Source organism: Dreissena polymorpha, chromosome 1, assembly GCF_020536995.1.
Source record: "Dreissena polymorpha isolate Duluth1 chromosome 1, UMN_Dpol_1.0, whole genome shotgun sequence".
Lineage (NCBI taxonomy): Eukaryota > Metazoa > Mollusca > Bivalvia > Myida > Dreissenidae > Dreissena > Dreissena polymorpha.
The window spans coordinates 37,704,830-37,719,205 of record NC_068355.1 but is presented as its reverse complement, the minus strand read 5'-3'; the positions used below and the strand labels follow the sequence as shown (position 1 = coordinate 37,719,205).

Here is a 14,376-nt window from a genome sequence, read left to right as displayed (position 1 = left end):
CAATGTGAATATTAAAATCACCAGATATGAGAATGTTAGAGTATGACGGGAGAATATTTTCAGAAAAGTCACAAAAATCTCTGACAAACTGACTAACTGTTGATAATGACGGGGGCCTGTATACGCCAATGACATGTATTGTAATGTTTTTTAATACTAGCTTCCATATGCCGAACTCAAAACTTCTTTTACAGCCACGTTGCAGTAGGACTATATTTATATTACTTTTACTCACAATAGCAATGCCACCACCTATTTTGTTTTGTCTATTTGCAACACTTATTTTGTAACCGTTTTGATTCAAATCTGAACATTCAAATTTATATTGTTCATCATCCGTATACCACGTTTCGGTTAAAAAAGCAAAATCGATTTTATTCTCTCTCAAATATTGACCAATTAGAACATCTTTATTCACCGCTGACCGGCAGTTAAGATTTACACAGTTTATCTGTTCACGATGTTGGCTAACAATACTGAACGTTTTTGGGTAGATGAGATGTAGATGATTCGGCCCGTTAGGTTTCAATATGACCTTTTTAATCCCTCCGCGTTTGCCTCTCCGACGTTTCTTGCTCCGGGCGATGTTTAGATCACAAATAGTTTTGATTACCTGGGGTTGAAGGCGACTTAATCCCTTATTGTTTGCTATGCACTGACCAATGCTCACCAAAAAATCTCTGGTATATGTCCGTAGCGTTGTCCGTAGCGTTGTAACCGAAATAATGATATTTGGAGAAAATTCTATTGTTTCTAGCAATATGAATCTTTCTATTAATGACACAATAGAAACATAGACACACAATACAACAGCAACTATGTTCTTCATCGATACATAGGTAAATGCCATTATTGTCTCCGTTTAATCCACACAAAAAGCAAGAAAATCCAGAGCACATAAAACACGTCTGCCTCAGATGGCGACATCAATACGATCAATGGTTTTTACTCCAGGGCTCCGGGGGTCACTGGTTCGAACCCTGACGCGGTCTACTTTTTTTTCGTTTTTTACATTTTATTCTTGATTTTTTACTAGAACTTTTTAGATCCAATGTTTACATTTATAAATATAAAGCATTTAATGACAAACTTCAAAACATGCCAAAATCTGTGAAAAGGCCCCTTTAAATTGTTGTTGACACAGCTTATTGAATATTATATTTAGCTCTCTCTATATTTTTTCAAGCAGAGTATTTAAAAAAAGGGCTATTTAAAGATTTTGAAGGTTATTTTTTAATGAAATTGGTATTTTTATATTTAAGCACGACATCACATCAAATAGCGTCAAAACCTAAGTACAGGCAATATTCTGCTTCAAAATTAAAAGCAGCAATAAAAATGGTCGAAAATGGAATGTCTAAGAAAAAAGCTGCACAAACATTTGGGATTCCACGCACCACACTTCTCGACAAACTGTCTGGGAGAACATCTTTAAGTGCAACCCCTGGTCGCACAACTGTACTCACAAACGCAGAAGAGCAAGTGTTGGTCGATTACTGCAAGCACTGTGCGAAAATTGGTTACCCACTTAAACGATATGAACTTTGCATAAAAAATCAAGAAAGTCCTCAATCACGACGGTCGATCTAACCCTTTTAAGAACAATCTGCCTGGAAAAGATTGGTACAGCGGGTTCATGAAGCACCACCCTGATATTTCCGAGCGAACAGCATCTACTCTTGGTCCCCAACAAGCTATTGTGAACCAAGCGATGATTGCCAATTGGTTTCAAAACTTAACCACCTACCTTAAAACGGAAGTAGATGATTAGCAAAGTCTTGTCGGTGATCCTAAAAGGTTCTTCAATGCTGACGAGAGCATTTTCCCCTTGTGTGTAAACACTGGCAAAGTACTTGCAGAAAAAGGGGTACGACATGTGTACCAGGTAACAAGCAGCAACAAAAAAACAAATCACTGTCATGGCTTGCTTTAATGCTTGTGGAGATTATGTTCCACCGTTGGCTGTCTATCTGGGTCAGCGATACTGTGATACGGGCATAGGTGAGTTCCCAGATGCCATTTACGGCATGTCAGATAATGGCTGAATGGATAGCCAGCTGTTTTTATCATTTTTGCACCATCTGGATGACTTCATTGGTCAAAAGCAGATACCACACACATGAGTCTTAACGCAGTGCAGTTCTGCTATGATCATCAGATCATACTCTACTGCCTGCTTGAAAATGCCACTCAGGTCCTAAAGCCCTGTGATGTTGGCTTCTTCTATCCATTAAAATCGGCCTGGAAACGACAAGTGAAAAGCTGGCACACTGAACATCTTGGTCAAACTTTCACCAAGAAACAGTTTCCTGGTGTATTTCGCAAATGATGGGAAGATGTTTCCAAGATAGAAAATGCCATACATGGTTTTCAGCGATGTGGATTATTTCCACAGAATCCTGAAAATATTGACGGATCTAAGCTTCATCCCTCAGAAATACATGTATCTGTTGGTTCGTGCGGCGACGAAGGCTCTTCAAAAGAGAAGCACTGCAGCGCTCCATCAGAAAATGGTGACCAGCCTGTAAGTGCAACGAAAACAAGCACCGAGACTCTGAGGAAAAGTTCCACCTCTTGATCCGGTACTGTTGGAGCTTCGTCGGTGACAATTGCTTCACATACACTTCCCATCCCAAGCCAACAATAAAATGAGGGATCTGTCAGGGTTGTACAAACTGACAGGGAACATCAGGTATCCGAGTCATTTGCTCTTCTTCGAGTACCAGAGCTGACCCCAAAAACCCTGTTAAAAGACTTCGCAGCAAGCTCCCAAAATCAATTTCCCGGCAAGCGGCATTGCAGATGCTGAAAGACCGCGAGATTATAAAAGTTGCTCAAGTAGATGCTAAGAGAAAGAAAAAAGAAGAAAGAGAGCAGCGCAAGAAGGATAAACAGGAGGAAAAACAACAGAAACTAAGATACGCAAAGAAGAAAATCAAAAGAAACAGGAGGCAAGGTGTCTTAAGGAGTTTGTCAATGCGCAGAGGAAAAGGCGTGCTGACTCACCTTCTTCGTCTGACTCCGAAAGAGATGTCTGCTTTGTTGAGAGCGACAACAATTTAAATGATGATGTTCAGTGCCCGGGATGTGATACTGATGAAGGTGATCCCAGCGAATGGGTTGCATGCACAAAATGCTCGAGAGAGTGGCACATCTCGAGCACTGGAGATGCCATCCTGTGTGAAATCCCAACCGAGCAGATCACGCAATATCCGTTCATATGTGAATTTTGCATGTGACAATTTGTGAAAAACAACCACCGTGGCTCATTTGCCAAATGTATATTTGTGCGCTTGTATAAGTCATTTGTTGGGATTACATGTGGCAATATTTTAAACAATTCAGTAAGTTATGTGTGATTATTGTTAGTTTAATAAATATTCTGGTCACTGTGTTCCATATAAATTTTGCTATAATATCGATTTAATATGGATTTTTATTGAGTCAGGTGGGAGCTCAATACGAACTCTAAATGCAATTTATTTATAATTCTCTGATTTGTAATTAACACTTGTTTAGTATAATCCTATTTATTTAAGCTTGATTGCATGGAAAGCCTACAACTTATTGAGACACTCTCCTGATCGCTAGGCGGACACCACATCCACTTGACCAACGCAACCTATTTAACACTAGACATTAAAGAGATCGTGAATTCTATTTATTGAGAGATAAAATGTAAATAACTGATTAAAACAGTTGTTGAAAATTAATACAAAGACAAGTGTCGAAATTAGCCGCTGTCGAAATTAGCCGCTTACTTTCGAAATTACACTCCACAGCGTTAAGTTAAATCGCTTGAAGTTTGGAGTTATGCCGGCAACAATAATAACGTTTGTTACCAATTATCTACCAGTCAAAACAGCGTTTTTCATTAAGTTTGGGCACTTGGAGGGTTAGTCTTATTTATAAGACGCGCAAAGAATTTAGATACTTTTTATATGGGCTAAATTCTTTGGAACGTCTTATCGGGGAAAAGTCAAAAATGTGTTGGAAACCAGAAAGTTTAAATTTTCATCGATTTGCGTAAAATTGCAAAATAACATTACCAACTCATTCAGTTTTAGTTCAGAAGTCCATTTTTACCTCAAATATCGTCGAATTGAAGTTGGAAAGGCATAAATTCTTCAGTTAAACTTCTGCTTAAATCACAAACCAATCACTGACCTGTAGCCATGTCATGAAACTGATTTGAATATGAACCAATCAGAAGAAGGCATTACGGTGTAACGTGTACGCGTAATTTTATTTAACATGAGCTTTTAACACCGACTTTTACCTAACTAGATCTAGTATGCTAATCTTTGTCGATTTAATAAGCATATGTTCAAAACAGATATGGTGCAGTTTCTATTCACTGTTCTAAGTTTCAGCAAGTTTTTATGCATGTCTTTTTGTCACCTCTGTCTGTGTTGTTTTATTTACCTACATCCTATGTTACATAGGAGTACGGTATACTGTACGATCTGTATCAAAATTATTTCTGTACAGTATAAAAATAAAAGATGTAATTTATTTCAGAACTTTTTAATTGTCAATTTAGAAAAAAAACAATGCTAAATTAATCCAGAAAAGTATAACATCGGTTTACTATGTAACACTTTGCACCACAACAGATGAACGCAAACTATATTTTACGCTGTTTCTTCTCCCACTTTAAACCAGATGCTTTACATCGAGGTCGTGTTATCGATTTATATCTACACAGCGAGCGAATCGAGAGATATTGAAAAATTGAATAGTGGTTGGATTTAAATTGATCAGGCGTGCAAAATTAAAAGTGTCATTACATAATTTCTACGGAACATTATCGAGAAATAAATTATGTACACAGGTATGTAAATATTTTTGCAATCCTTTGATATTAAGTGTCTTATATCGGGGCTTGAATATTGCGCACAAAATCGTTGCGCAACAATATAGACAAAGACGAAAAAATTCCCACCATTAATTTGGTCTTTCCCCCTTTGTACGCTCCAAATATTACCCATAGAAAAGTAGCTTAATATTTAAGAGTGTCAAAAATTTGGACTATTGGAGGGTAATTTCAACACATCAGTACTAAATCAAATTTTACTCTTAAGGTGTCGAAATTACCCGACTTTGTTCTATAATAAAATTGCAATTAACAGTTGAACATTTCATTATAAATTTCTATTTTATAACATTATGCATTCGAGCGTCCGAATTGATCATCAATCCGAAGTAGAGAATTTTTTAAGTTCCAACAATATTTATTTGGTGTCATGGCATGTCAATAATTAATAAGAAATTTACATAACACAAGCCATCTGAAAAGGAGTGTACCTGTAAACTATTGCAACTTAAATCGCTCGGAAATGCTATAATGTTGTGTTGTTGATTTTTTCCACATTTAATTTCGGAACGTTATAGACGAGTTAACGCGTGACGTCACACGCACCTGCAAAGTTTAGACTCCGCCCACTGGTTGGCAAAAAGAGGTGGAATTCTTATAAGCGCATATAGAGAAGGTTGACATTATCATCGTTTTTATTGATACTCATGAACTGTATCAAATATAATTTTACTATTTATGTCTGAATAAAACATAAGCATGCGTGGAAATTCATTTTTGGAACGATTATATTGTTGTTATTATTTGTGTTTACTAAAAACGAGCTATGGAGTGGAACGTACACTATCTACGAGCTCGTTATGTGGTTACCACAAAAATCTCTACTAAACGCATCTTCACGTCCATTTTAGATACAAAATTTCAAAAATGGAAATTCTTTTAGAATAAATTAAATTTAATGAAAAAACACAAATAAGGATGAAAACAAACATCAAATAGATCGCTTTTTGTGCGCAACATATAGTAACTGATTTTAATCTTAATATATCTGTACAGACTTACCTTGTTACACAACAAATAAATTAATAAATCTCATTGTTTTATTTAATTGTGCACACCAATTTTGAAACAATTATCTCGTTATGATCGGAGACTGCCCAGACAATTACACAGAAAGCATGCCGGTGTCATAAACATAGTGACCAATACTTTAATTGGGTCCCTGCATAGACCACATGTGGCAGACTTTATGATACCTCCATGCCATCTCTTGGCATATTGAGCAGTCATATTGAGCAAGCCAAATATTAAAGCCAAAATACGTAACATTTGCTTTAGTAAATAATTTAATATATTAAAAAAAGAAGATATTTGTGTGAAACGGATTAACAAGAACATGCGTATTTATATGTAAGCCAGTTTAATCATAATAATGCAGTGCTTTATAACTTTAAATTTAAAATATTGTTCAATATTACTGCTACACAATTGATGTATTTACCGCGGGTACCGGCAAATGTAAACTCGTCAATTTAGTGTAAAGATTGTACGTTCTTGCATTGCACGTAACACCATCATGAAACCAAGCAATCACAATGGATAAACAATATTTGTGTAAAATAAATTAAATTAATATATATATTTATCATAAAATGCTAGATTGTTAAATGTATCACTCCTTATTACTTGTTAAGAGATTTCAATATACATGCAAAGACAGTTCAATTTGCACAAGATGCAGGTTTTATTTTCATTTGTATATTAAAATTTATTAATATTGTAATTCAATGGAAACGAAACGAAAATTCATTCTATGGAAAAGAAAATTACCACAACATTTAACGATTGTAATGTATTCCGTTTTTAATGGCTTTGTTTTATAATTGATCAAATGCGCCTCTTATAATACACTTTCGATCGCTGATGAGCAATAACAATATCCACACCGTTTATAGTTATAATCAAATTAATATATGTTTTATAAGTTTTTAAATATCATTTTTTAAAGTCTTACTATAAAAAGAATACGGCTAATTTATTGTTTTGTTGTGTGGTATTGTCAGTATTTAGTCTTCCGACCACGTTTACTCTGATGCTAATAACTAATTTGTATTTTTATAAAGAGGAAATTATACATATGATGATACATTTATTTATTGGTACTAAATATGATATATTTGCACTATTGTATAAGAGTTGTAATGTTTATTTCGGATTTTTTATCGTTTAATTGACTAAACAAAAGCCCTTTATACATGTTTTACGTTACTGTAACCAGTGTTTTTGCCAACCAGTCAGTGCGCATGCGCGAAAAATCCCGAATGTAAACAATAACAATTAACTCGCCTTTTAATCGATTAAATAAACAATTATATGTTGCCTTTTAAATAGAAGAAATAATTATTACTACAAAACTGTATCTTATCTAAATAATAAATATTTAAAATATTATATGATCATCATTTAAAAAAAAATATTTTGTCATTTATAATACATAAATAACCCTATTTTTAACCAGAAAATGTACAAGCGAGAGTTTTAGCAAGCAAAGCAACCTTGATAAATGGCGGAAGTGAAAAGTTCTAGGATATTCTTAATAAATTATTTATGATAAAATGGGCCAGAGCGCGTCAAATGTAGCTAAAAAGGTGTCAAAGTCCGTTTCTTCAGTATTTTCATCAGAATCAAATGCAACAAACGACGAGAAGGGGCGTTTTGCAGTTACACCATATGTTTTCAAACGAAGAAGGTCTGTTGCCCAAAAACTCAACAAGCTACATTCAATAGCATTAGTTTAAACCTATTTATTTTAGCTCGATTGCATCGAAAGCATAAGTCTTATTGAAACGCTCTCGAGTCCGTTTTCTGGGACTAAGAACCATTTCTAGGCGTATTGTATTAGGGGAAGATCGAAAGAACGCTCGCACAATTAGGATCGAACCCGTGACCTTCTGGTCGCAAGGCAAACACCATATTCACTACATCACAGAACTTTATTGGATAGTTTAACAAATGTCCTCATTAAATAAATTTTACCGTTTAAATGACCTCATACTCAAAAAGATAATTTAATTCAATTATAATAATAATTATATAATGGAAAATAAAATATTGCTGGGTAATGAAAAGTTAATCAAGTTAAACCCTGGACCTTCAGAATTTAAGATAAGTGCTCTGCATAATGATTTATATGGGCCACTTAAGCTGCTTATCACCTAATTTAGTGCAGTACCATGACAGAAATATGTTTGTATCAACAACAATCATTAATTATATTAAATTTGATTATCAGAACACTAATCTTTATGTGCGTTGAATTATTGTTCCCTTTTGTTTTCAGTTCTATGTTCTTTGACCAGGATGGTGATTTGGCTCACGAATTCTACATAGAAGTAAAACATGGACATAAATACATTTTAAAAAAGTCAACAGAAAATCTAGTTCCAGAAGTAAGTTTTCAATGTTCCACCATTGGGCTCAACTCTTTAATATGTCTGCAGCTTTTCTTGCCTGCAAGCATTTCTTTATTGCACAAATTAGTTTTTAAATGAGATTTGAAACATGATCTTCAAAAGTTCCAGTTTTCCAATCATAACATCACGGCTGTTAATCACAGGCGCCACCTCTATAGCATTGATAAATGTGCCAATGCTACATATTGCGCATTATTTAAAAAATATTGGGCAATGAAGTGCAATTCATAGATTAATTCATTCACAAGTATACAGAAACATATTAAAACAACTTATTTCAAATGTGATGACCTTAAATCGCATCAAAAGATTGCTTTGAACACGTAAAGTGTGTTGCATGCACAAAAACATTGGCTTTTTTTCGAACTAATAGATAATTTTGCATTCTTGAAAAAGAGATTGAGCCAATCCTAAGGAGGTGGCGCTTATGACAGGAGGTGGCGCCAATGCATATTTTTAGCTATTTTATTTTTCGTTGCTGACCATACATTGTTTGTGTGGTATTTCAGGTTTCGTGTTGTTTCTAAATTTGATCAAAACGAAATATACCGTAAATTCGCGAATATAGTACGCCCTCGTGTTTAATACGCACCCCCAACTTTGGTCCAAATTTTTTGGTAAAAATTCAAAATCCGAGTAAAATACGCACTAAAAAATTCAGTGTCCGAAATCGGCCATGACACTGTCATTTCCGAAAAAAATGTATTCACACTTGTTAAAATAAAATTTCAGATTGAAGATTCCTGTTTAAAGTGATCGCTGTCATTTGTTCTCCCACATGTTAAATGTCTTTATATATTTTCTCCATTAAGTTTATTTGAACTTATTATTTTAAACAATAACGACATTTAGAGCAATACCGGTAATTATTGACCATATCGGCAAGCTATTGCATTCCCAGTACACATTACGTTCGACAGTGTTTACACCCACTCTAATTTTCGCGCGCTTTTAGACAAAGACTTGACAGGAAAATACATGAGAAATAGATTTGCTAGCGTAAGCGTCGGGTAAGCAACAAAATGGGGAAAATATATTTTTGTGTTGTGAAAATAGCAAACCAATTTGGCGTTATCACACATCTGTTTCACAGTGCTACCCCGGTATATTAATCGCTATGTGTTATCGGGCCGTTGTCATGACAGTTGCATAATAAATATCTGTCTATTGTTTATATTACCGTTGATTGTTTTATTAACGCAAACATATGGTTAATTTGATACCAATGTGACAATTTTGAGACAATTCTTTCTAAGACAAATGGTTGCCCTGAAAAGTTGGCCACTGCTAAGTTCTTGTGTTTATAAAGACCCTTGACGGTAAGTGTCAATAAGTGTCAATTAGCTATCGTTTACTCAGGCCCCTAGATCGGGACCCTTTTTGTCAACACCTCGAATACACGGGTCCCGCTGACAAGCGATGGCCCTTCTCAGCACCTTTACCGATAACACATGGGCCACCTGCTGACACCCGGGTCAAGCAGTCAGCAAAAGAAAGAAACAGAGACGCTGTTTTTTTATAACATTTAATTCCATTTGACAATATTCAGAAAGATGATAATTATAATTATAAAATAATAAGTATTATTATTATTATTATATATATAATATCGATGGTTGGTCTATTTAGCATGTACGGTACTATACGGTGTAGCCGTGACAATTACCGTAAGCACAGTTGCCCCCCTTTGATGTAATTGTGTAATTCAAAATGGCTTACGCGCAGCGAATTACAACGATTAAGTTGAACATTTTCACAGGAAAATTTTTGTTCTGATCTAAATTCGTATATTATACGCACCCCCTACTTGAAGAAAAATTTGGCAGGTAAAAAAGTGCGTATTATATTCGCGATTTTACGGTACTCGAAAAGGACAGTCTACATACTTAACAAAGAACATCTGTTGCAAAGATATTTTGAATATTTCTGTAATTGAATTTACTATAAAATCTGGAAAGTTACTTGAGTATAATAAAAAAAAGGTTAACAATTATAAGCAAGCTATCCTAATTTTGTGGTGATGTATTAAGTGGGAACTTATTTTGAATGAAGATTCTTTGACTTTTGCACTTAAGTGAATAAAGCATTTGGATGTGGGGACAAAACTTGTTGTTTCAAACATAAGTACAAAATAATGTAACAACTTTTAATTATTTTGTGAATTATTTTAGTGAATAATCAATTTTTTTGTACAATAAATATTTTAAGAATGTTGAGAATTTAGTTATTGAATTCATTTATGGAGTATTACCATATGTGGTTTATATTGTGCATGTTTCATTCAGATTGCTGACTTTTTTATGGAATTGGTTACTTTTATATTTACATGTTTACTTCTTGTTTATTATAAAATGTGTATACCTTCTGTTTAGATTTGGGTAAAGGTATTTGGGTTAAAAAAATTACATGACATAGGAAGATTATCTTTCAAAATCCTGTGATGATTCATTTATTGTGCATTTGCGCCACCTCCTGTACTTAGCACCAGCTCCTTTGCATGGGCTCCATTTCTTTTGAAAAATATCTATTAGATCTGCAAGAAGCCAATGTTTTTATGTCCCCCACTATAGTAGTGGGGGACATATTGTTTTTGCCCTGTCTGTTGGTTGGTTGGTTGGTTGGTTGGTTGGTCTGTTGGTTGGTTGGTCTGTTTGGTCTGTTTGCCCCAACTTTAACATTTTGCAATAACTTTTGCTATATTGAATATAGCAACTTGATATTTGGCATGCATGTGTATCTCATGGAGCTGCAAATTTTGAGTGGTGAAAGGTCAAGGTCAAGGTCATCCTTCAAGGTCAGAGGTCAACTATATGTGGCCAAAATCGCTCATTTTTTGAATACTTTTGCAATATTGAAGATAGCAACTTGATATTTTGCATGCATGTGTATCTCATGGAGCTGCACATTTTGAGTGGTAAAAGGTCAAGGTCATCCTTCAAGGTCAGAGGTCAAATATATGTGACCCAAATAGCTTATTTTATGAATACTTTTGCAAAATTGAAGATAGCAGTGTCTGACAAATCCATTGCCCGGAGCCCGGGGGCTACCGAAATTTTTCATTGGGCTACTGAAATTTTCCAGCTGACGCCCGCCGGGCTACTATAAATTTATAAGAGCGGTAGCCCGGTTTATTGACAGACATACGTAGAATAAACACGCTGATCATGTTTTTGTACACTGTGTATTGCTTATAATCCGATAACAAAGTGCAATAAATTATCTAATCAGTCACCGATTACTTGCGGTAATGTCTTAAACAGTAACAGTGTATTTTAATCATCCAATCAGAATCAACATTTGTCGTCTGCTAATAATATAATGAGAGCCGGTTGGATAGTTGGCGCACATGATGCAACATCATTTCGCAGTTTGGAATTCTTTGTTAACAGCAACAATGAGTAATAGCGACAACGTATTTGATGTCGTTAAATACCCAAGGACGCAAAACATTAAATAAATCAAAACAATAGAGGATTTTTCAAAACGGTAACGAAACCGAAAATGAATATTAATGACAACTTTGTGAACGCGGTTAACACCTGCTTATTAGTTTGCATTGTCAATTAATAATTGGATTAATCGACTGTAAATCAATAATGCCATATATGCCCGATTTATATTTTTAAAACCAAATTATGGGTGGGTAATATAGACGACAAGAGTCATAAACATAAACGTTTGAAATTTTCTAAAGTGTCAAATGAATTTCGGCATATGGTTCTATTTAAAGATATGATGAAATAAGCTCCCAATGGACTGTTGTATTGCAACATGCGTAAATAACCTGCCACGGTTTGCACGCGTTGTGTACAGCTATTTTAGGTTACAAAATTCTACATTTAAGAAATGAACTTCTTTGTCCTAAAAAAAAGCGCGCGAAAATTGGCGTGGGTGTATTTATTTGTAAATAAATATTTCGTAGCGGGTACAACATTGAGATCATTTAATTTCCATTAAAAGTTTCGTTGTGAATTTCAACTAAATTACCGGGGTATCTCGCGAATTATTTGGCATTGACATTTTCTCTTAATAAAATATCATGTAAACACGCTGTATCGTTACCGTTACGCTGTAACAGTTCCTTCATTATTGAAACAATTATTGTATTGTATACTGACTGCACACAAGTGTCGTAACATACGGATGCAATACGTAAATTCGGACAGTACTTAAAGTTGGACACAAGTAAATAAATGATTTAATACTCTTGATTTCTTGAAACTCGGTATTTGTTGTTAAAAAGGGCAATTGCATTGATTAACACCATAGGAGTCAAGCGTATTGATCATCTAAACGCTTTATTTACGTTTACGACTTAACGTGCTGTCCGAATTTAAGTACACATACATGTGCACATACATGTAATATCTACATGTAGTATATGATTTTCTTTGGTACATTTGCATTTAAGTACACGGTGCCTGTACTGTAACATTAATTTACGCTATTGACTGTGTACATCAGACTACTTGCTGTTTTATGTATATGTATGTATACATATTATGTATATGTAAATGAAGAAATAAAATAAAGATGAAAACCTGCCTCTTATCATTTTGTAGGAAAATTTTATGGGCTACCAAATATTTTTATTGGTAGCCCAGTGGGCTACCTGAAAAATAAGAAATTTGTCGGACACTGAAGATAGCAACTTGATATTTGGCATGCATGTGTATCTCATGGAGCTGCACATTTTGAGTGGTAAACGGTCAAGGTCAAGGTCATCCTTCAAGGTCAGAGGTCAAATATATGTGGCCCAAATAGCTTATTTTATGAATACTTTTGCAATATTTAAGATAGCAACTTAATATTTGAAATGCATGTGTATCTCATGGAGCTGCACATTTTGAGTGGTGAAAGGTCAAGGTCATCCTTCAAGGTCAAATATATGGGTCAAAATTGCTCATGTAATGTCACTTCTGCAATATTGAAGCTAGCAATTTTATATTTGAAATGCATGTGTATCTCATGGAGCTGCACATTTTGAGTGGTGAAGGGTCAAGGTCAAGGTCATCCTTCAAGGTCAAAGGTCATATAGGGGGACATTGTGTTTCACAAACACATCTTGTTGTGTATGCAGTAACTAGTGTATGTTGAACACAATTGATTGACATCGCTAGCAAATTTCTCGGGTGGAAATTTGCTCATCAGACAGACAAAAGACATACCGTAAATACACAAATATAATACGCCCTCGTGTAAAATACGCACCCCTGAGTTTGGTCCAATTTCATCGGTAAAAATTGAAAATCTGAGTATAATATGAACTAAAAAAACAGTGTCTGAAATCGGTCATGACACTGTCATTTCCGAAAAAATGTGTCAATATATTTTTGTGTTGTGAAAATAGCAAATCAATTTGGCGTTATCAACCATCTGTTTCACAGTAATACCCCGGCTTTTATCAACACCTCAAATACACAGGTCCCGCTGACAAGCGTTGGCCCTTCTCAACACCTTTGCCGATAACACCACGCCACCTGCTGACACCCGGGTCAAGCAGTCATAATTGCAAAAGAAAGAAACAGAGACACTGTTTTTTTTAAATACGTTTTAATCCATTTGACAATATTCAGAACGATAATAGTTATAATGATAAATAATAAGTATTATTATTATATACATGTATCTATAATACAGATGGTTGGTTTATTTAGCATGTATGGTAATACACTGTGTAGCCATGACAATTACTGTAAGCACAGTTGCCCCCCTTTGATGAAATGATGTTATTCAAAATGTCTGACACGCAGCGAATAACAACCATTAAGCTGAAAATTTTCACAGGAAAATATTTGATCTGCTCTACATTTGTATATAATACGCACCCCCTACTTGTATGTATAAAAATTTGGCAGGTAAAAAAGTGCGTATGGTATTCGGTATTTATGGAAGATTTGCTTTCAAAAACTCCATCATGCCACATTAATAAGGTCCTCATGTTTCCAAAGGGGTTGTGGTTGTATGTTTCTGTACATTTATTGATGATTTAATCTTCGCTGAATCACACTACATTGCACGTTTTTTTTTAAATGCGAAATATGTGGAAAAAAACATATAAGACTTACACACCCTGAAAATTTTTGA

The 14,376-nt window shown here is 34.8% G+C and overlaps 2 protein-coding genes across 2 annotated transcripts in view; one reads left to right on the top strand and one right to left on the bottom strand.

Moving 5' to 3' along the window:
* Positions 1-5,842, bottom strand: part of LOC127877297 (general transcription factor 3C polypeptide 1-like) — a 413,141-nt gene extending 407,299 nt beyond the window's left edge. Inside the window, exon 1 of the mRNA XM_052422993.1 lies at positions 5,308-5,842. The gene's annotated coding sequence lies outside the window, so the exon portion shown is untranslated. The remainder of the gene's footprint in view (positions 1-5,307) is intronic.
* A 1,502-nt stretch (positions 5,843-7,344) lies between these two features.
* LOC127865054 (tumor suppressor candidate 2-like) overlaps positions 7,345-14,376 on the top strand; it is a 13,713-nt gene continuing 6,681 nt past the window's right edge. The window contains exons 1-2 of the mRNA XM_052404939.1: positions 7,345-7,565; positions 8,157-8,265. Of these exons, the coding sequence (XP_052260899.1) occupies positions 7,432-7,565; positions 8,157-8,265 (243 nt within the window). The 5' untranslated portion in view covers positions 7,345-7,431. The remainder of the gene's footprint in view (positions 7,566-8,156; positions 8,266-14,376) is intronic.